This window comes from Salmo salar, chromosome 01, assembly GCF_965601325.2.
Source record: "Salmo salar chromosome 01, fSalSal1, whole genome shotgun sequence".
Taxonomy (NCBI): Eukaryota; Metazoa; Chordata; class Actinopteri; order Salmoniformes; family Salmonidae; genus Salmo; species Salmo salar.
The window spans coordinates 22,414,326-22,436,195 of NC_138291.1; the positions used below are offsets into that span (position 1 = coordinate 22,414,326).

The 21,870-nt window shown below is 48.4% G+C and overlaps 2 protein-coding genes and 1 pseudogene across 5 annotated transcripts in view; 1 reads left to right on the forward strand and 2 right to left on the reverse strand.

Annotated features, from left to right (window-relative positions):
- Positions 1-19,781, forward strand: part of LOC106575403 (mitochondrial dimethyladenosine transferase 1-like) — a 39,028-nt pseudogene extending 19,247 nt beyond the window's left edge. Inside the window, exons 7-8 of the transcript XR_014384323.1 lie at positions 17,577-17,704; positions 18,508-19,781. The product of XR_014384323.1 is annotated as a mitochondrial dimethyladenosine transferase 1-like (transcript). The remainder of the gene's footprint in view (positions 1-17,576; positions 17,705-18,507) is intronic.
- LOC106575475 (claudin-20) lies at positions 4,894-7,043 on the reverse strand. Its single transcript, XM_014152096.3, has 2 exons — positions 6,840-7,043; positions 4,894-6,196 (listed from the first exon to the last, which is right to left on the reverse strand). Exon 2 carries the CDS (start codon positions 6,015-6,017, stop codon positions 5,292-5,294), a length of 726 nt encoding a protein of 241 aa, XP_014007571.1. The 5' UTR covers positions 6,018-6,196; positions 6,840-7,043; the 3' UTR covers positions 4,894-5,291.
- Positions 19,782-19,867: 86 nt separating the features above from the next.
- LOC106575182 (rho guanine nucleotide exchange factor TIAM2) overlaps positions 19,868-21,870 on the reverse strand; it is a 108,530-nt gene continuing 106,527 nt past the window's right edge. For 2 of the 3 annotated variants that reach the window (XM_014151537.3, XM_014151621.3), the window contains exon 27: positions 19,868-21,836. In XM_014151537.3, coding sequence (XP_014007012.3) covers positions 21,190-21,836 — 647 coding nt within the window. In that variant the 3' untranslated portion in view covers positions 19,868-21,189. The remainder of the gene's footprint in view (positions 21,837-21,870) is intronic. The other variant, XM_014151838.3, reaches the window with a different exon arrangement.

The following is a 21,870-nucleotide window of genomic DNA, read 5'->3' on the forward strand; positions in this document are numbered from 1 at the left end:
CAGACAAAATAATCCCCATTTGCCACAACTCTCACAGGGTTAGTTATTTCATGCCACTTGCTGATGCTCTCTCCATACCTCTGTGAAGTATTGTGTTTACATCTCAATGAGAGAGAGCTGGATTCTGAACGTGCTTTATGGAGAGTGTTTCAGCTTTTTTCATCCAATTTGCAGACGGTATGTAATGTTTTATGGATACGTGTTCATGAAGGGAGTGAAACCTCCGTCTCTTCTTTGAGCTGTTTTTCACAGAGCTGCTGTGTGTATATAGAGGCTATAAGAACAGTATGAAGAGACAGCCTGCCTGCTTGCCTACGCACGGTACATCCAGTACCTTCCAGAAATCTGTGTTTTTGGCAGGAAGCTGAGAGCCATCCCGAACTGCTCACACACGTACACACACAGTCATTTAATATAGGCATATTGCTCTGCTTCCACAAAATAGTTTTTTTATTAGTAAAAAATATAACTACTTGCACAAGCACATTTAGACAACAGTAACCAGAACACTTGAACTGTTGAAAATCCTCTGGCAAATTAAGAAGTGCTGAAGCATCCACGAAAATAAGCTGCAATTATCAAAATGATAATTCCTGTCTTGGTTCTGCAGGAGAGCTGCAGCTGTTTAGACATCTAGGCCATTTGAAGCTAATGAAATGGTGCGCTGGCTGGCTGAGGAACAGGCTGCACATCTACACAACGGAACAAACCTCCAGCTCACATTGGCCTGCTCAAATCACATCAGACAGAAATGGCTTTGCTCTTTTTCAGACTGCCAGTTGTATTATGTACATTTGAACCGGTCCAGAGGACTTGCGATGCTCAGCCGCTTGAAACAAACTGAGCTGTCCAACAAGGTAACACAAGCAAAGGTGCAGTCAAGTAGTCTTCTTATGAAGAAGATGCAGTGTATGAGAATGAAAAGACATTTGAACTAAGTAGGAAAGAAAGTTACCTTGGCAGAAAAAAATCTAAGTCCACAAATGTCCTAGCCAAATGTGTACTGTTCTCTGCAGAAGCATGATTTAAACATTACAACAAATAAAAAATAAACAAGTGTGCAAGGCTTTCCCGATAAAATCAAAATTGTTTATGCGTCTGAAATGATTGTGTGCTTTAGAATATATTGGATAATACGGTTGAAAAAAAACCCATGGAAAGCTGCATCCTACTGTACACAAGTGTCTAGCTTACTCAAGACAAATAATTACTCCATAAAACCATATGCCAATGTATAATTCACATACAAACAAATGTAATAAAGTAAACCGCATGAACTACATGCAGTATCAAACTCGACAGGAGTTGATTTGGCACATTCTCCAACGTGTGTATGTGTTGGTATGTATTCAGTTTGTTCACGAGGGCACATTGACATTCTTGTCATGGTTTTATTGCGTTCGTAAGGGGTGCCTGGGCAGTGTATTATTAAACTGATGCCCAGTCCGCTACTCTCTTCTCTACATAGGGTATGAAACAGGCTGCCAGGACCTCTAGTGATGCCTCCAGTGTGCAAGCAGCTGCCTGCAGGTGGCGAGCTGGGCTTAGCCATCTGCTCGCCCTGTAAAAAACAGTGTGGGAGAGAACGAACACCACGCGGTCTGCGCCACACATCACTGCCAGGGCCTGTCACCAGAGCAGCCATTTCAGGCCGGAGACAGCACATCTTCCCTTCCTCTCAGCCGTGTACAGACACACATGGGAACTTGACTGTGTTAAAGCGCAGTAGCAGCCCTGACAAATTAGTTGGTGGCGGGAGTTGTGTGTGTGTGTGTGTGTGTGTGTGTGTGTGTGTGTGTGTGTGTGTGTGTGTGCTGACCAGCATGTTCTAACATGCAACAGTTTTCCCTGTCAGTCAGAGAGAAATGCTGCCTTGCTTTACTTTAGAAAAAGACAGCTATAGATGGAGAGATCAGGTGGAACAGGTAGAGGAGAGCGAAGCTGACAGGTACTGTAGGAAAGATGAGAATGGCACAGAAGTTTCTTTAACTTCAGCCACACAATCCCCTGCAGGTGCTGAACAGTAGCATATGCACTGCTGACGCACTAAACAAGTCACATAGTGGAATACCTCAAACCGTTTTCTAGATTTGGAGGCAAATCTACCACACTGCTGCAGTTAATAATATATAGCATTTAGCAGACGCGTTTATCCAAAGCGACTTAGTCAAGCGTGAATACATATTACGTATGGGTGATCCCGGGAATCTAACCCACTATCCGGGCATTGCAAGCGCCATTTTCTACCTACTGATCTACAATTCTAATAATCAGCATGACTTTTCAAAGCACAGCCTTTTTTCCTCGTGACACTAACTGCATGTCAGACACACTGTAATATGGGACAACATAAAGAGAGCATTTCCAGACAGACCTGGGTGTAACAGTGGCTTGGTGCTTCCTGTCACTGGGCTAATAAAGGGGATTAGTGAAGCAGCTGTGCATGTGTGGAGGCTCTTCACAAGGCTTATGGGGCCATGGGGAGGGGGAGGGAGAGAGAGAGATGCCCCCCTAACCAACCTCAAAGTGCAGGCTGACACCCCACCCCCCACCGCAGACAATAAAGATATTTGGGCGCAGGATCCCGTTTCCATGGCAGTGAGGAGGCGGACAGCAGGATGAAAAGCACATACAGCCCAGTGAGGCAGAGGGTACAGTTTGTGTGGGTTTTTGTATCTGTGTGTATCTGTGTGGTTGTGTAATCTATGTGTGGGTGGGTGTGAACTGTGTGTCTGTGGGTGTATGAGTGTTTTGTATGCGTATTGCATGAAGTAAGTAGTGTGTAGCCCAGCCTGAAGAAGGCAGCTCCTTTTTGTTTTGTCATACAGTCCACTCTGCTGGAGGTGGGACTGTGTCTCTCTGTGTGTCTCTGTGTCTCTATTTCTGTGTGTCTCTGTCTCTATTTCTGTGTGTCTCTGTGTGTCTCTCTTTCTGTGTGTCTCTGTCTCTATTTCTGTGTGTCTCTGTGTGTCTCTCTTTCTGTGTGTCTCTGTCTCTATTTCTGTGTGTCTCTGTGTGTCTCTCTTTCTGTGTGTCTCTGTCTCTATTTCTGTGTGTCTCTGTGTGTATCTCTTTCTGTGTGTCTCTGTCTCTATTTCTGTGTCTCTATTTCTGTGTGTCTCTCTCTGTGTCTCTCTTTCTGTGTGTCTCTGTCTCTATTTCTGTGTGTCTCTCTCTCTCTCTCTGTGTCTCTATGTCTGTGTGTCTCTCTCTCTCTCTGTGTCTCTCTGTGTCTCTATTTCTGTGTGTCTCTCTCTGTGTCTCTCTTTCTGTGTGTCTCTGTCTCTATTTCTGTGTGTCTCTATTTCTGTGTGTCTCTCTCTCTCTCTGTGTCTATGTCTGTGTGTCTCTCTCTCTCTGTGTCTCTCTGTGTCTCTATTTCTGTGTGTCTCTCTTTCTGTCTCTATTTCTGTGTCTCTCTCTCGCTGTTTGTCCCTCTCTCTCGCTGTTTGTCTCTCTCGCTGTTTGTCCCTCTCTCTCGCTGTTTGTCTCTCTCGCTGTTTGTCCCTGTCTCGCTGTTTGTGTCTCTCTCTCCTCTCTCACTGTTTCTCTCTCTCTTTCTCTCACTGTTTTTCTCTCTCTCTCTCTCTCTCTCGCTATTTCTCTCGCTGTTTGTCTCTCTCTCTTTCTCTCTCTCCTCTCTCTCACTGTTTGTCTCTCTCTCTCTCTCCTCTCTCACGTTTTGTCTCTCTCTCCTCTCTCACACGGTTTGTCTCTCTCTCTCTCTCTCTCTCTCCTCTCTCTCACTGTTTGTCTCTCTCTCTCCTCTCACTGTTTGTCTCTCTCTCTCCTCTCACGGTTTGTCTCTCTCCCTCTCTCGCTGTTTGTCTCTCTCTCGCTGTTTGTGTCTCTCTCTCTCTGTTTGTCTCTCTCTTGCTGTTTGTCTCTCTCTCTCTCTGTCTCTCTCTCTCTGTCTCTCTCTCTCTCTGTTTGTCTCTCTCTCTGTTTGTCTCTCTCTCTCTGTTTGTCTCTCTCTCTGTTTGTCTCTCTTTCGCTGTTTGTCTCTCTCTCGCTGTTTGTCTCTCTCTCTCTCTGTTTGTCTCTCTCTCTCTCTGTTTGTCTCTCTCTCTCTCTGTTTGTCTCTCTCTCGCTGTTTGTCTCTCTCTCTCGCTGTTTGTCTCTCTCTCTCGCTGTTTGTCTCTCTCTCTCTGTTTGTCTCTCTCTGTCTCTCTCTCTCTCTGTCTCTCTCTCTCTCTGTTTGTCTCTCTCTCTGTTTGTCTCTCTCTCGCTGTTTGTCTCTCTCTCTCGCTGTTTGTCTCTCTCTCTCTCTCGCTGTTTGTCTCTCTCTCTCTCTCGCTGTTTGTCTCTCTCTCTCTCTCGCTGTTTGTCTCTCTCTCTCTGTTTGTCTCTCTCTCTCTGTTTGTCTCTCTCTCTCTCTGTTTTTCTCTCTCTCTCGCTGTTTGTCTCTCTCTCTCTCTGTTTGTCTCTCTCTCTCTCTCTCTGTGTCTCTGTCTGTCTCTACCTGCAGGGTGAGTTACAGGATTTTGTTAATATGCCATTCTGTTCCGTCTCCAAGCCCAGCACCCTATGTATTATTTCTGACAGCACTCTTTGAACAGTTTCAATGGGAAGGATAATATACTACAGCCTTTATCCATAGCGTTGGCTACATACGTCTGTCTCTAACAGGCATTCCTCTGCATTATACACAGACAGGCTCCAAACAGCATGCTTAGGCAAATATCAATCAGGCTATTAGCTACCAAAAATAAGACAATTTCTTAAATCAGTCCCAACAACTAGCATATCTAGTGGATAGTTCAAAACAACAGTAGCTTGCTTATGAAAAGGGAATTGCACGTACTGTTATTGCCTCTTTGAGACAATAATAGCAATATTGCCGACTTGCCGAATGGGTGGTTACCAAACGATTATTAGCAGCTAAATGATTGCTTATTAATTCAAACCTTTGGCGAGGAAAAGGAAATTAACGGGAGGCTTGTTATCAGATAATCCATTCCCCCGGGAAGTCTTAATGGATTTACTGATGATTGCTGGGGTATCTGCATGTGTTGAGCTGGTGCTCCCCTCCCATTCTGCAGCGCTTCCCTTCCTCCCTCGGCTGCGCTGCATTTCACATTCACCATCCGTCCGTCTGTTCCAAGGGGGCTGCTCGGGGAATACCTCCACTGCTTGTGCTTGCAGAACAGAAAAAGAGGGGAAAGGGAAAGAGAGACGCCATCAAAGTCCTTCCCCTCCGCTCTAGTCTCCTCCTCAATCTCTTACGCAGTGTAAGCCCTGGTTCCCCTAACTGGTCTGCCTGGCAGTAGCTAGTGGCTTGTTGCTTTAGCCTACACATAGTCCTGCAGGCTGTAGCCTGTCTTATTGTCTAGTGGGGAGAGGGAGCAGTACTGGTGCTGGTCCTGCTGCTGTTGCTGTAGGAGCTGCTGTTGCTGCTGCAGTATGAGTTTGTTGGGGGGGGGCAGTAAGATCATGTCCTGGTGACCGGGCCTCTTCCCCGAGCAAGACACACAGAAGATGGACCCCCCCACGAAGAGGAAGCCTGCCGACAGGAAGGCCACGTACACAGCGCCCCCGGGCTCAAACTTATTGCTCTCGTGCACACTGCGGTCCAGGAAGTTAGTGATGACCTCGTTGGTGAACCAGGAAGCGGGCACCAGGCACAGGAAGCCAGCGGCGATGAAGCAGCCCCCGCTGGCGATGGCCGCGTGCCTCTTGGAGCGCCGGCCGCCCCCCCAGCGGGTACATTTGAGCCCCAGGGATGCTAGGCACAGGCCCATGGCAGCCATCACACAGGACAGCACCATGGTGGTGCGGGCAGTCTGCAGGTAGGCGGGCAGCGACAGCACCGAGTACTTCAAGGTGCAGCTGAACATGCCGGTGCTGTACCAGGTGCAGTCCATCCACAGCCCCTGCATCTGGGAGATGGCTGTGATGATGTTGGAGCCCACGTCGGCACTCACCTTCCAATTGGGAAGCAGTGTGGCCACCATGGCCCCCATGATGCCCAACAGCGCCAGGATGAAGGCGAAGATCTGCATGCATGTAGATGCCATCTTCCTCCCACTGCCTCTGCTGCTGCCGTGGCCCCCCCTCCTCCAGGCAGCATCCACCCAGCCCCAGCCAGGCACCTCGTCTCCTCCACCCCTCACCCCAGACGGCTGTAGAGGATCCTGGTGCTAGAGCGGGCAGCAGACAATCTTCAGCCCCTCTGCTCAGCGCCGGCTCCACTGGACTGGAGAGGGGAGGAGACAGGAATGAGAAATTGAATTGAGCAGGTCTCTTCGTTTGTCTCCCTCTCTTTTCTCTCTCTCCCCTCGCTCTCTCTTTCTGTCTCTCTCTCCCCTCTCTCACCACACTCATGCACAGACTTTTCTTGCAGGAACAAAGGAGAGTGTGAACTGGACCGATGAGAGAGATTGATGGCTCTGGCTGGTAGTTGGAGAAGGAGACACTAGTTTCAGTGCGTGTGTATTTTCTGTTTTGCATGCCTCTCTGTGCCGGCGCCTCATGGAACTGTTACTGAAGAGGAGAATGACTTTCTGATAATTGTAATGCTCAGTATGTGGACTTAAAGCTGCAGTGTCCTTCTCACCACACTTCAATAAGGTTACCCCACCACAGTGACTTCAATATTAACACATTTCTTCACATTTTTTATCATTTTATCACTGATACAATAATATATATTTTTGTTTAGAACATTTAAAAAACGTTGAAATAAGACAGACAATTCGTTATTTTTATTTTTTTAAGATGTTCACATACATTTGCCAGCATTGCTTTTTAATTTAAAATGTATTGATTATTCTTCAGTAAGTGTACAAGGGCAAACATCCTTTTAATTATAATTGTTTATGATGAACAGAGATCCTTACCTCGGCTGGTGCAGATCTCCTTATGACGCGTCAGGTTGTTGGCAGTGATTTGTGTAAAAACACGAGGTGCGGAGGGGTCGAGGAGATTTTGTAGCCGTACGGATCCATTTCATGTCATCCATTTCCATAGCAACCGTATATTAAAGGACATCCTAGCCAGTCGTGAGCCACACATGCTCAGTCTGCGCTTCTGAAAGGGGGTTGCTCTGCTTCCCTTTCAGTGCTGTAGAATAGACTCTCTACGTCACATGGCTCGTGAGACGAGCTGCTACAGAATAGTATGCACCATAGCGAAGCTTACTATGGTTTACACTGACACTCTCTCTGTAACTGTGTGTGTGAAGGGTCGTCTAGGTACTACTATATTTGTTTTGCATTGCGTTAGAATTCATTCAGTTGTTCAATCCACTTGTCACTCAATGCTTGATTTATGCAGCAGATGATGGAGACAAGCAAACGTATTATGCTCCAGCTTAGCCCGCTACCAGTCAAACTGCAATCAATCATAAGACAGAGCTGCTTCATTCCAATATTGATCCATATTATTAGCTGGCTAGCTAGAGGTGGCATCTAGCCACTGGATTGTTTATCATAACTAGATAATATTTATCTGAAACAATGTGCACACTTTTGGCTATATTCATTCTCCCTGTTAGCCTAGCCGTTGCTAACCCGAGCTAGTTAGCAATTAAATGTTAGCCTAATGACAGATACACCTGCTTTCATAATTACACAGATATCATAATAACAGTTCTGCTTCAGTGGGCTTACCTCCAGTCTCCAAAATGTTTAAGCTAAAGAAATGGCAACTTTGGCCAACATATCTCTATCTAACCAGAGAGACCCCAAATAACTTTCCACAACCACGTTGCTGCGTTTCTTTCAACCATACAAATAATATGAATAACCCATTGCACCCTGGGAAATATAATGTATTCAACATTGTTTTACCTACAACCCCAGGTGAGATCTATAATCTAGCCTAATGAACACCTGTTAATGTAGATCCTGAACTATATAGATTGAATTACTAGATACACATTGGGCACCAAATAATAGGCTTACAATAATAATACAATGACACTTCTACAATAATAACCATATGAAGAAAACCTACTCCAAGCAGCTGTGGTGGCTGTTCTGGCAATGTTTTTCTTTTATTTATGTGGTAGCGAGTCCACTATGCCAAAACGGACGCTCCCTAGAGCAGTCAGCATCAGCAACCACTCAGTGGGAGACTAAACTCACAGCTGCTACCCTCCTCTCATCGCTCCTCCACTCCCCTCTGCAGAGGACGTCTAGTAGGGGAAGGGGAGGGCAGGTAGGACGGCCTTGATTCATGAATGACAAAGAGATGTGAAAAACAGACTGGGCTAATAGACATGATAGCCTTGATAACGCAGACGTGTTTTTCCATAATTTTGCTGCATGGGCAAGATCATCATAAACAGCCAGTTTCAGGAGAATGATCTCCCCCCTCTCTCTACACCAGTAATGACCAAAATGGAGGTGGCAGGTATATCTGCTAAGTGATTGATTGGGTTGGTGATTGACCTGTTTGTTTAATTTGGTCCAATGATCTACCTCCGTTGAATCCCCCAAGATATCCCCTCAGAGACTATTTCCACAGATAAGACATCACCAACACAATAACAGACTCACACAATCAAAGTATTACCTGAGTTGGTTGGCTGCTGACCTTTCAGACTTCATACTCCAGGCCCTCGTGGGCTGCTGCTGCAGAAGGACAAATAGCCACACTATTTAAGAACTGTAGTGTGTTTTTACCGACAAGATCCTTGATGCTAGTGATGTTCTGTTGGGAAATAAATAAATAACAGGGATGGGAGAGAGGGGGGTGAGGAAACCACAGTTAACATGTACCCAGGGAGTGCAGATGTGTGATGTGTGAAGACATGGCAGGCTATTATAAGCATGGCTCCTTGTTTATCACTGTAGCCCCGTCCTCCATGTTATAGCTCCAAGGCATGACTGGACACAAAGATTGTCCTTTCTTAGGATGAGGGATTCTATTGTTCAATTTATGTCATCTTTATTTCATGGTTTAATTGGTTTTGTGCTCATCATTTTGTAAAAGCCTTGTTGTTTAACATTACGGTGTCATCTGTAGCTGTCAACACAATCTTGTTCCATGTATGGGCATGCCCATTTTCAACATGCAGAACATTTGTAAACCATCAGGGGGAAAACAGTTGTGACACGATGTGAAATTACCCAGGGTTGGTTTGATTTAGGGCCTGCGTGTTTTCTCTATTAACATTTACTACCAAGTGGTCAGACATTTCAGTGGTTTTTTAAATGTCATGTAAAAACAGCGTAGATCCTGTCTTGTTTGTTTAGTAGGCACATCTTTTCCACAGTCCTAATCTCTCTTCTGACCTAGTGGAATTCTTGATTTCACCTAGTGGCATTCTTGACTGTAGAGTTGGAGAGTTTTCTTTGGAAAGCAATTCAGAGGACCTGAGAAGAAGATGGGTGTGGATCAGGATGTGTTCTTGGTTTGCCTGTGCTGTGTGCCCAGGGCTGTTCTGAGAGTGTGGGAAACACTGTCAGGCAGCACAGCGCAGCAAGGCACTAAGGCAGGGCCCCCTCCAGCAAGAGTTGCCCATAGCTTTAGCTTGCCTAGTGCCTATTCCTCCTGAGTGTCTGTCCTGTCCACCTGTGCTTCTGATGTAATGGAGGTTGTCTTCTGATGTAATGGGCGGCAGGTAGCCTAGCGGTTAGAGCATTGGACTAGTAACCGAAAGGTTGCAAGATCAAATCCCCGAGCTGACAAGGTAAAAAGCTGTTGTTCTGCCCCTGAACAAGACAGTTAACCCACTGTTCCTAGGCCGTCATTGAAAATAAGAATTTGTTCTTAACTGACTGTCTTAGTTAAATTAAGGTAAAATGAAAATGGAGGATGTCTTCTGATGTAATGGAGGTGGTAGTCTTCTGATGTAATGGAGGTGGTAGTCTTCTGATGTAATGGAGGTGGTAGTCTTCTGATGTAATGGAGGTGGTAGTCTTCTGATGTAATGGAGGTGGTAGTCTTCTGATGTAATGGAGGTGGTAGTCTTCTGATGTAATGGAGGTGGTAGTCTTCTGATGTAATGGAGGTGGTAGTCTTCTGATGTAATGGAGGTGGTAGTCTTCTGATGTAATGGAGGATGTCTTCTGATGTAATGGAGGATGTCTTCTGTGTAATGGAGGATGTCTTCTGTGTAATGGAGGATGTCTTCTGATGTAATGGAGGATGTCTTCTGTGTAATGGAGGATGTCTTCTGATGTAATGGAGGATGTCTTCTGTGTAATGGAGGATGTCTTCTGATGTAATGGAGGATGTCTTCTGTGTAATGGAGGATGTCTTCTGTGTAATGGAGGATGTCTTCTGTGTAATGGAGGATGTCTTCTGATGTAATGGAGGATGTCTTCTGTGTAATGGAGGATGTCTTCTGATGTAATGGAGGATGTCTTCTGTGTAATGGAGGATGTCTTCTGATGTAATGGAGGATGTCTTCTGTGTAATGGAGGATGTCTTCTGAAGGTTTTGTTATGATTAATGCATCTCTTTCCCCTCGGAGGAATCTTCCTTTTTATTGTATTTTACTTTCTGTATTCCACAGCTGTGTATTCCATTGTTCCCTGCTCCCCCCCCTCAGAACCTCAGCAGTTAGGGGAAATGTGGGTTGCTCCGGTGGTATCGGCTAGCCATCCTGAGGGCCTGCCATCTCATCTTGGTTACGCTCAGAGGGAGATGACAAATTACTGCTCACACAACATTGGGTAGAGAGAGGGCTCGGGAAAAAGGAGTGGAAGGTAGAAATGGACAAGGGGACTTGGAGAGCTACAGGGCAAAGCCAGTGTAATAGAGTTCCTTCCTGCAGAGCTCCCAGAAGGTCATAGAGATGAAATATGAAAATGTAAAAGTGTTAATATGGATGTGCGCGTGACTCCATATTATTGAGATGAGTTGGGTCACGGTCGTTGAGAGGGGGACAAAGACAGACGTGTGGAAAACGACTATGAATAAAAGAAAGTGTTAAAGTTCAGTTCTGATTATTCAGTATACAGTATTAGTGTGCAAGAGGAAAAGTAGGTTAAGTCTCTGTAAATGTTTGAAGTCTTTGTTTAAAAGAGTCAGACTAAATTAGCCATGGAGAGGGCAGGATCATTTTTATGTAGATCCTTATATAACAAGCCAATTTAGAGTAGTGCAATTCATCTATGAATCATTAGGGATTATGATTTGCTTCCCTGTTAAAATACATGTTTGTTAAAGTTCTATTTACATTCCAATCATCCCACTGATGAAGTGCGGAATATAAAATGGCCTAATTACTCCAGGAGGGAAATGAAAGGCATTATTTAGTGATACCTGGCCAGACCAGATGGTGTGTTGATGCTGCATCAGTCTGGGTTTGTGCTTTGATAAAGGCACACTGCAGTACCAAGGTATGAGACTGCCTCTCACCCAAATCATCCTAGCATGTTGAGGTGACAGGTGGAAGAATAGATTTTCCTCATGTCAGCCTTGTTCCGCCCAATTGATGCAGATAAGTCCATCTCTGATGATAGCCCCTGTCACAGTTACTCTTTTTAGCCCAGTATATCACAAAGCAATGCAGCGCTGCTTCTCCCTGCCCTGAAAGTCTACTGTAACTGCTGTCCAAAGCCCTCTCGTCTTCCTCCAACTGATAGTGATGTGAGCAGCCCAGGAGTTAGCTGTACTCCTATAGACTACAGTATAGCTGGCTACTCTGACAACTAGGCTCCAGTCTAGCAGTGGGGTCCCATGCCACGGCGGTCAGGCAGGCAGGCGGTCAGGCAGGCAGGCGGTCAGGCAGGCAGGCGGTCAGGCAGGCAGGCAGGCAGGCAGGCAGGCAGGCAGGCAGGCAGGCAGGCGGTCAGGCAGGCAGGCAGGCGGTCAGGCAGGCAGGCAGGCAGGCGGTCAGGCAGGCAGGCAGGCAGGCAGGCAGGCGGTCAGGCAGGCAGGCAGGCAGGCGGTCAGGCAGGCAGGCAGGCGGTCAGGCAGGCAGGCAGGCAGGCAGGCGGTCAGGCAGGCAGGCGGTCAGGCAGGCAGGCGGTCAGGCAGGCAGGCAGCCGGTAAGGCAGGCAGCCGGTAAGGCAGGCAGGAACATACAGAGCTATAGATGAGATAGTAGATAGCGGTCCTGGTTTACAAGCCCAGCCAGACGCTGCAGCATGGCACGGGAGGGAGAGAATCTAAACAGCTCATTAGAAAGGCTCCATCACATCCTTGGATCACTTTAGTTATCCTCCCCCAATTAGCCTGCCCTTCCCCTTCCCTAGCCCAGAATAACAAAGGAGGTTATAGTCTGGTGAGTCACTACCCCCACAGACACAAATATGCTGCTGGAGGTAGTTCTTTAGGGCAGGTTGTCTCAACAGAAGAGCTCTGCTGTAAATTAAACACCCTCGCACCCACATAACTGTGTGTGTGTGTTTTTGCCTGTGTTTGTATCCTATTCGTCCGCTCTGTATATTCTCTCGTATTGTACCTTCTGTATCCTCTTTCACATATCTGGAAATGTCTGTGTGTGTCCGTATGTTCAGACTGTCGTCTCCTTCTGTCAGCGTTGTGGTGTCCACCTCCCCAGACTGATGCTGCACCTCCTCTCTTCTCCTCTCTTCTCCCTGCACCTCCTCTCCTCTCCCTGCACCTCCTCTCTTCTCCTCTCTTCTCCCTGCACCTCCTCTCCTCTCCCTGCACCTCCTCTCTTCTCCCTGCACCTCCTCTCTTCTCCTCTCTTCTCCCTGCATCTCCTCTCCTCTCCCTGCACCTCCTCTCTTCTCCTCTCTTCTCCCTGCACCTCCTCTCTTCTCCCTGCACCTCCTCTCTTCTCCTCTCTTCTCCCTGCACCTCCTCTCCTCTCCCTGCACCTCCTCTCTTCTCCTCTCTTCTCCCTGCACCTCCTCTCTTCTCCCTGCACCTCCTCTCTTCTCCTCTCTTCTCCCTGCACCTCCTCTCTTCTCCCTGCACCTCCTCTCTTCTCCCTGCACCTCCTCTCTTCTCCCTGCACCTCCTCTCCTCTCCCCGCACCTCCTCTCTTCTCCCCGCACCTCCTCTCTTCTCCCTGTGGACAAAGTAAGCTACCGCTGCTCCCCATAGCCAGTCAGGTCAGTCAGTCAGCCAGCCAGTCAGTCAGTGGTTGCCTTGAGTGGCGTTCACACCAGAGAAACGGGGTTATTACCAGGTGAAGGCAGGCAGCTAGGCAGGCTACAATGCTCCGCTCTGTTGCCCAGTGTCTCACTGGTGCTGCTGTATCATTGGTCCATAGCTCCACTTCACTTCTCAGACTGAGCTGTAGGTCTGGCTCCTGATCTGATAGGTGGGGGGGTTACTGCATTAGACCCCCCTCCTGATCTGAGAGCTGAGGTTGGTTACTGCATTAGACCCCCCTCCTGATCTGAGAGCTGAGGTTGGTTACTGCATTAGACCCCCCTCCTGATCTGAGAGCTGAGGTTGGTTACTGCATTAGACCCCCCTCCTGATCTGAGAGCTGAGGTTGGTTACTGCATTAGACCCCCCTCCTGATCTGAGAGCTGAGGTTGGTTACTGCATTAGACCCCCCTCCTGATCTGAGAGCTGAGGTTGGTTACTGCATTAGACCCCCCTCCTGATCTGAGAGCTGAGGAGGGGGGTTACTGCATTAGACCCCCCTCCTGATCTGAGAGGTGAGGGGGGTCACTGCATTAGACCCCCCCTCCTGATCTGAGAGGTGAGGAGGGGGGTCACTGCATTAGACCCCCCTCCTGATCTGAGAGGTGAGGAGGGGGGTCACTGCATTAGACCCCCCTCCTGATCTGAGAGGTGAGGAGGGGGGTCACTGCATTAGACCCCCCTCCTGATCTGAGAGGTGAGGAGGGGGGTCACTGCATTAGACCCCCCTCCTGATCTGATAGGTGAGGTTGGTTACTGCATTAGACCCCCCTCCTGATCTGAGAGCTGAGGAGGGGGGTCACTGCATTAGACCCCCCCTCCTGATCTGAGAGGTGAGGAGGGGGGTCACTGCATTAGACCCCCCCTCCTGATCTGAGAGGTGAGGAGGGGGGTCACTGCATTAGACCCCCCTCCTGATCTGAGAGCTGAGGAGGGGGGTCACTGCATTAGACCCCCCCTCCTGATCTGAGAGGTGAGGAGGGGGGTCACTGCATTAGACCCCCCTCCTGATCTGAGAGGTGAGGAGGGGGGTCACTGCATTAGACCCCCCTCCTGATCTGAGAGGTGAGGAGGGGGGTCACTGCATTAGACCCCCCCTCCTGATCTGAGAGGTGAGGAGGGGGGTCACTGCATTAGACCCCCCCTCCTGATCTGAGAGGTGAGGAGGGGGGTCACTGCATTAGACCCCCCTCCTGATCTGAGAGGTGAGGAGGGGGGTCACTGCATTAGACCCCCCTCCTGATCTGAGAGGTGAGGAGGGGGGTCACTGCATTAGACCCCCCTCCTGATCTGAGAGGTGAGGTTGGTTACTGCATTAGACCCCCCTCCTGATCTGAGAGGTGAGGAGGGGGGTCACTGCATTAGACCCCCCTCCTGATCTGAGAGCTGAGGAGGGGGGTCACTGCATTAGACCCCCCTCCTGATCTGAGAGGTGAGGAGGGGGGTCACTGCATTAGACCCCCCTCCTGATCTGAGAGGTGAGGTTGGTCACTGCATTAGACCCCCCTCCTGATCTGAGAGGTGAGGAGGGGGGTCACTGCATTAGACCCCCCTCCTGATCTGAGAGGTGAGGAGGGGGGTCACTGCATTAGACCCCCCTCCTGATCTGAGAGGTGAGGTTGGTTACTGCATTAGACCCCCCTCCTGATCTGAGAGGTGAGGTTGGTTACTGCATTAGACCCCCCTCCTGATCTGAGAGCTGAGGAGGGGGGTCACTGCATTAGACCCCCCTCCTGATCTGAGAGGTGAGGTTGGTTACTGCATTAGACCCCCCTCCTGATCTGAGAGGTGAGGAGGGGGGTCACTGCATTAGACCCCCCTCCTGATCTGAGAGGTGAGGAGGGGGGTCACTGCATTAGACCCCCCTCCTGATCTGAGAGGTGAGGAGGGGGGTCACTGCATTAGACCCCCTGGTAGTCTCATATGAGGGAGGCAGCCTTCCCTCCTACTGCACATTCACAGATCCACCTAAAGAAGAGTTGTCCTTTTTGTGTGTTGTGGGTCTTTGAGCACAATCCCTTTATTACCCTGAGAGAGAGGTTGGACAAGCAGAGAAAGAGCCAGTGAGGGAGAGAGAATGAGGGTGAGTTTGGGAGGAGGAGAGAGCTCTGAGTTGGACTAGGCTCTGCTGATTCTGGCACGATTACTTCAACTGTTTGTCATATCAACTTAGCTCTGACAGCGGGATCGGGAGGCAGAGAGGTGGCTTGAGAGGTGAACCACAGCCAGGATTCCACAGTAGCCTCGAGGAAGAGCTGTGTGCTGGGCCAGCCCTGCCTCCTGTTTCCCCCTGCCTGGTTCCTCCATTCCACTGGGTCTGAGACTGAGCCGCTGGGCTGAGCCGCTGGGCTGAGCCGCTGGACTCCCCCTCAGAAACAATAGAGATAAAGGGGAGAAGTGTGTTTGAACGTGTCACCTCATGTCTCATCAGGCTCTCTGGTATTGAACGGCGCCTGCTAAGTGGCAGCGTGACAGGAAGAGGGCTGGCTTTTTTCTCGCACAGGTGTTACTGTGGCAACCGGAACAGGCTTGCCATCCATCGCATGTCACCTGTTTTTTTCATCCCCCTCTTTCCCGTCTTCCACTCGCTTTGCTCCCATGAGTGGATCCTCTTCAAATCAAATTTTATTGGTCACGTACACATGGTTAGCAGATGTTAATGCGAGTGTAGCGAAGTGCTTGTGCTTCTAGTTCCGACAGGCAGTAATATCTAACAAGTCATCTAACAATTCCCCAACAACTACCTAATACACACACATCTAAAGGGGTGAATGAGAATTTGTACATGTAAGTATATGGATGAGCGATGGCCGAGCGGCATAAACAAGGTGCAATAGATGGTATAAAATACAGTATATACATGTGATATGAGTAATGTAAGATATGAAACATTATTAAAGTGACTAGTGATTGGGTCTCAATGTGGGCAGCAGCCTCTGAGTTAGTGATTGCTGTTTATCAGTCTGATGGCCTTGAGATAGAAGCTGTTTTTCAGTCTCTCGGTCCCAGCTTTGATGCACCTGTACTGACCTCGCCTTCTGGATGATAGCGGGGTGAACAGGCAGTGGCTCGGGTGTTTGATGTCCTTGATGATCTTTTTGGCCTTCCTGTGACATCGGGTGGTGTAGGTGTCCTGGAGGGCAGGTAGTTTGCCCCTGGTGATGCGTTGTGCAGAACGCACCACCCTCTGGAGAGCCTTACGGTTGTGGGCGGAGCAGCTGCCGTACCAGGCGGTGATACAGCCCGACAGGATGCTCTCGATTGTGCATCTGTAAAAGTTTGTGAGTGTTTTCGGTGACAAGTCAAATTTCTTCAACCTCCTGAGGTTGAAGAGGCGCTGTTGACCCTTCTTCACCACACTGTCTGTGTGGGTGGACCATTTCAGTTTGTCTGTGATGTGTACGCCCAGGAACTTAAAACTTTCCACCTTCTCCACTGCTGTCCCGTCGATGTGGATAGGGGGGTGCACCCTCTGCTGTTTCCTGAAGTCCACAATCATCTCCTTTGTTTTGTTTTGTTGAGTGAGAGGTTATTTTCCTGACACCACACTCCGAGGGCCCTCACCTCCTCCCTGTAGGCCGTCTCGTCGTTGTTGGTGATCAAGCCCACTACCGTTGTGTCGTCTGCAAACTTGATGATTGAGTTGGAGGTGTGCATGGCTACGCAGTCGTGTTCTCTGAGGCTGACCAGGACATATTCCTGTCTGCGTGATCAAAACAATCTTGAAGCTTGGCTTCCGATTGGTCGGACCAGTGTTGAATGGTTCTCGTCACTGGTACATCCTATTTGAGTTTTTGCCTATAAGACAGAAGGAGCAACATGGCGTCGTAGTCGGATTTGCCGAAGGGAGGGCTTTGTATGCATCTCGGAAGTTAGAGTAGCAGTGGTCGAGGGTATTGCGCATGAGCATAGTGCAATCAATATGCTGGAAGAATTTAGGTAGACTTGTTCTCAAATTTGCTTTGTTAAAATCCCCAGCTACAATAAATGCAGCCTCAAGATGTGTGGTTTCCAGTTTGCATATAGTCCAGTGAAGTTCCTCGATGGCCGTCTTGGTGTTAGCTTGAGGGGGATGTACACAGCTGTAACTATAACTGACGAGAGTTCTCTCGGTAGGTAAAATGGCCGGCACTTGATTGTATGGAATTTTAGATCTGGTGAGCAGAAGGACTTGAGTTCCTGTATGTTGTTATGATTACACCATGAGTCGTTAATCATAAAGCATACACCCCCACCCTTCCTCTTCCCAGAGAGGTGTTTATCTCTGTCGGCGCGATGCATGGAGAAGCCCGGTGGCTGAACCGATTCCGACAACATATCCCGAGAGAGCCATGTTTCCATGTAACATTCTCTGTTTCAATCTCTGTCTCTGGAAGGCAACCCTTGCTCGACTTTCATCTACCTTGTTGTCAAGAGACTGGACATTGGCTAGTAGTATACTCGGGACCGATGTCAATGGCGCCTGGCCAGGTGGCCACTTCATCTGCCCCTTCAGTGTTACGTACAGATATATTTTACCCCCTGCTGCTTGTGTTTCCTGCGTGTGTGTGTAGGTGGACCTGGGTGTGGTGCACTTCACCCCTCTGGCTCAGCCCCAAATCAAGCAGCCCTTCAAGCTGGTGGAGAAAGTAGTCAGGAATGTATTCCAATTCCGGAGGAAGCACTGCCACAAAGGAATCGAGTAAGCAATATTTCTACCCCTCCTCCTGCTACGGTTCACACTTTAATCTCTCTCTCTCTCTGTCTTGCTCTACACTCTCTTTGTTACATGCCGCATTAAGTGAACTCTCAGTTCATCCATGACCAGCTCTATACAAAACTGCTCATGACTCTCTCTCTCTCACTCCCCCTCACTCCCCGTTCCATCCATGCCTGTGAGGAGTGTAGGTAGGCTGGCTGTAGGGCCGGAGAACAAAAGAAGAGAACAGCAATTATGAGTCATTGGGGTGTCATAGGAAGATGAGGCATGATAACTTATGTAACTGCAGCGGGTAAAGAGACAGCTTGAAGAGCAGCTACCTGGCGCTGAAGCATCTGTACTGGGTATGTGGGTGCTGCGATGTGATCTGATGCTCTTGAAGTTGGGTTCTGTATTATGCTTACTGTGAAAACCCATGGTGTTGCTGAGGGCATCTGGGGCAACATCTCTAGTCGAAAGTCTTCAATTGTTTATTCGCCTCGTCTCCGTTCCACGGCCAATGATCTGAGAGGACATGACAACTGAATTTTCTAAGTTACTTTCATCTACAGTGTTAGTATGGTCTGATGGAATCTTCTTTTTAACACTGCATATTTAATCACAACATGATTCATTTATGCTCTTTGTGGCAGCATGTTTGATTTTAAATTGTTTTCTATTTCTAAACGATAGCTGGAGGCTTGTGGACATATTGCCTCAGCAGATTCCATCTGGCCCTGTACTGTACCTATGAGTGGTCATTATGGACAGGAAGCCCCCTGAGCTTTTTCCCATTCTCTTCCCAGAATGCTGTTCCCAGAGACAGAGAGGCTGGAGCTGGCGGAGGTGATGAGTGAGACACAGGGAATCTCTGGTGTCCAGGAGGTGCTGGGTGAGACACAGGAAATCTCTGGTGTCCAGGAGGTGCTGGGTGAGACACAGGAAATCTCTGGTGTCCAGGAGGTGCTGGGTGAGACACAGGAAATCTCTGGTGTCCAGGAGGTGCTGGGTGAGACACAGGAAATCTCTGGTGTCCAGGAGGTGCTGGGTGAGACACAGGAAATCTCTGGTGTCCAGGAGGTGCTGGGTGAGACACAGGGAATCGCTGGTGTCCAGGAGGTGCTGGGTGAGACACAGGGAATCTCTGGTGTCCAGGAGGTGCTGGGTGAGACACAGGGAATCTCTGGTGTCCAGGAGGTGCTGGGTGAGACACAGGGAATCTCTGGTGTCCAGGAGGTGCTGGGTGAGACACAGGAAATCTCTGGTGTCCAGGAGGTGCTGGGTGAGACACAGGGAATCTCTGGTGTCCAGGAGGTGCTGGGTGAGACACAGGAAATCTCTGGTGTCCCGGAGGTGATAGAATAGAGAGGGACTGTGGTGGAAACGGGGGAGAGCTGAACACTGGCCGTGGCTGGGGTTGGAGAGGGAGACACTTGGCCCAAACTGGAACAGTTCAAAGCTAGTGTAGCTAACACAGATCAGACTAAAGCTCAGGCAGTCCAGTCCAGTTGTAAAGGAAGAATAGTGTGTGAAATGAGTTTGTAATGCTCAACCCATCACGCACTGTCCTGGTTCTTACTTCTGATCCTGATTTCCCCATATGACTTTGTCCACTGGGAAATGAGTCCGGAAACATTTTCAGGACGATTTGGAGAATAAGAACACGTTGACGGTATTCAGGCCATTCCGCCTCCATCTTCTTTGTCTCACTCACTGGGGGGGTGGAGTGCGAAGTGCTGTTGAAAAGTTGGCAGCTCCTGATGAGGCTACTAAAATCCTAGTTGAGGACTGAGTGTTTTGTTAAATAAAGTGCTGGCCATCTGTTTTGAAATGTTTTGTAAGTGATGATGGAACAATGTTACTGTTGCATTAATTTGTTGGGTTGTATGTTCCTACAGATTACACCAACATATTGCTAGGATTTTACCTTTGCATGTTTCTTCCTACTCTGTCCTGCTTCTGTCACTTAAATTGCCTATATTACTGAGAGTATACTTTGGTCCAATGCAGAGAACAAGGATTCTCTTTCTCTGACAGCTTCATCAACTGGGATAGAGCTGGAAATAAACCGTTCATCTTATCTTACCTGTGCTTTACCTGTCAAGGAGAAGAATATAGATTCTCAAAGCCAGACTTAGGCATACAACAGGATAAAACAACCTGCTCTCACAGATAAAAATGTTTATTTATAAAACAGTTCATTTTGGTTCACATTCATTGGTATGCTAGCATTAAAGGCATGTTTACAGTTGAGGGTATGTGGTGGTGTTGAGTTGTAATAGGATGTCTCAACAGCTAAATAATAAGTACCTTTACAAAATATCCCAGATACTGTATTTATTGCAAGTTACAGCCATTTCTACCTGTACAATATCAAGTATGTGTAATAATATCAAAGATTCAAATGAAGTTATAGTCCAGGTACTCGGGTATGGGAGCTGCAAACAGGGCAAGTTGACAACATTTGAATTAAATCCTTTTACTTTGACAATGCCTGTGTACATTGTAAGCGACACTTCTGGGGGAGGATGACAACCATACTCTTATTCAATACACTGGAAACCATTAATTAGGTGAAACATTCAGATTCTTCAATTCAAGCCAACCCCATATGTATTTTGCAAAGCAATAACAAGTTACAACTATCAATAAATAAACATTGCTTTAAAAACAAAAATCCCATGGTGTACAAATACAGAGGAGGCAGGTAGCCCAGTGGTTAGAGCGCTGGACTAGTAACCGGAAGGTTACAAGATCAAATCTCCGAGCTGACAAGGTAAAAATCTGTCGTTCTGCCCCTGAACAAGGCAGTTAACCCACTGTTCCTAGGCCGTCATTGAAAATAAGATTTTGTTCTTAACTGACTTGCCTAGTTAAATAAAGGTTAAATAAAAAAAATGCAATTATAGGCAAACAATGTACATCAAGTCACAAAATCAATTTCTGTCCTCTGTCGATTTAGATAAACTCAGACTTCTTGATGTAGGAAGTATAAGCGAAGCTCTTAGGGTGAGTCTCAATAGTCTAAAGTGGAATCCTCATCTCCGTACTCTGTCTATCCATTATATTACTCTCACCTAATGTAAAGGAGACAAGTAGAGGAAGCCAATTTATATTATTGAGAAGGAGCTGGGCAGAGGCATATACAGAAGAGCAGGGCTGGATGGAGGCGGAGCGTAGTTGTACATTAGTGCCCAGCAGATTCATTGCAGTAATTATCAGGGACCAAGTCGCCTCGTCTCTCTCAAGGGGGACAACCATGTCGCCGAGCCAAAGGTAGCTCATCTTTCCTTTTACACCTGTGCATAGCTAAGCAAGTGGGATATGCCTATTGTACGCTCTCAAAGGAACACAGTTGAACTTCAGAGCTCAGGCACAACAGATACCCTGGGACTACGACAGAACTGAACCGGGGTTTCCCATGCCCTAAGGCAGGGAGCGGGCACTGGGCAGAGCTTTGGCCCCTCTCCTTGTGTCTATTCCTGACCCTATGAGGAGTTAGGGGCACTGCCAGTGTCTGTAGGGTCGTAGAAACAGTCCTCGTTGACCACGGAGGTGAGGCTCTGTACGCTGAACTCTCTCTCCAGCAGAGCGCTGAGGTCCATGGCTGCCAGGTCCGTCTGGCTGTCCAGAGAACGGCTATGTTCCCTCAGGCTCAGTAGCGCCCGCTGGCTGCTACCTTTCCTCTTCACTGGGCAGAAGTGGCCCCGAACAAGCTTGGGCTGGCTCTCCGGGGTGTTCACCTCTGCTCCCTCTGGCTGCACGCGGGGGGCCGGCGCCCGGGAGGAAGCTGCCTCCTCTGACAACCTCAAACTGAGAAACTGGGCCTCAATGGCACAGGAGGGGAAGCTCCCTCCAGCCTCACTGAACTCATCGTCCTCATCACTCAGGATGTATGACTCCTTCACAGAGCTGAAGCCAGAGGGCTGCTGGCCGCCCCGAGACCAGGCCTTTTGGGTAGACAGTGTCTTGTGCTGTGTGGGACCGTCAGCTGGGGGAGCCTCAGAGGAGCTGTGGGTGCTGCTGCTCAGGGTGCCCTCGTCTGAGTCAGGCTGGCCAGGTTTGAGTGTGCTGGCTGGGGTGGGGAGATCCAGCAGGGGCCGCTCACACAGCCAGGAGGCTCTGGATGAACCTGCTGGGGGAGAGCGAGAGACAGCTGCCACCTGAGC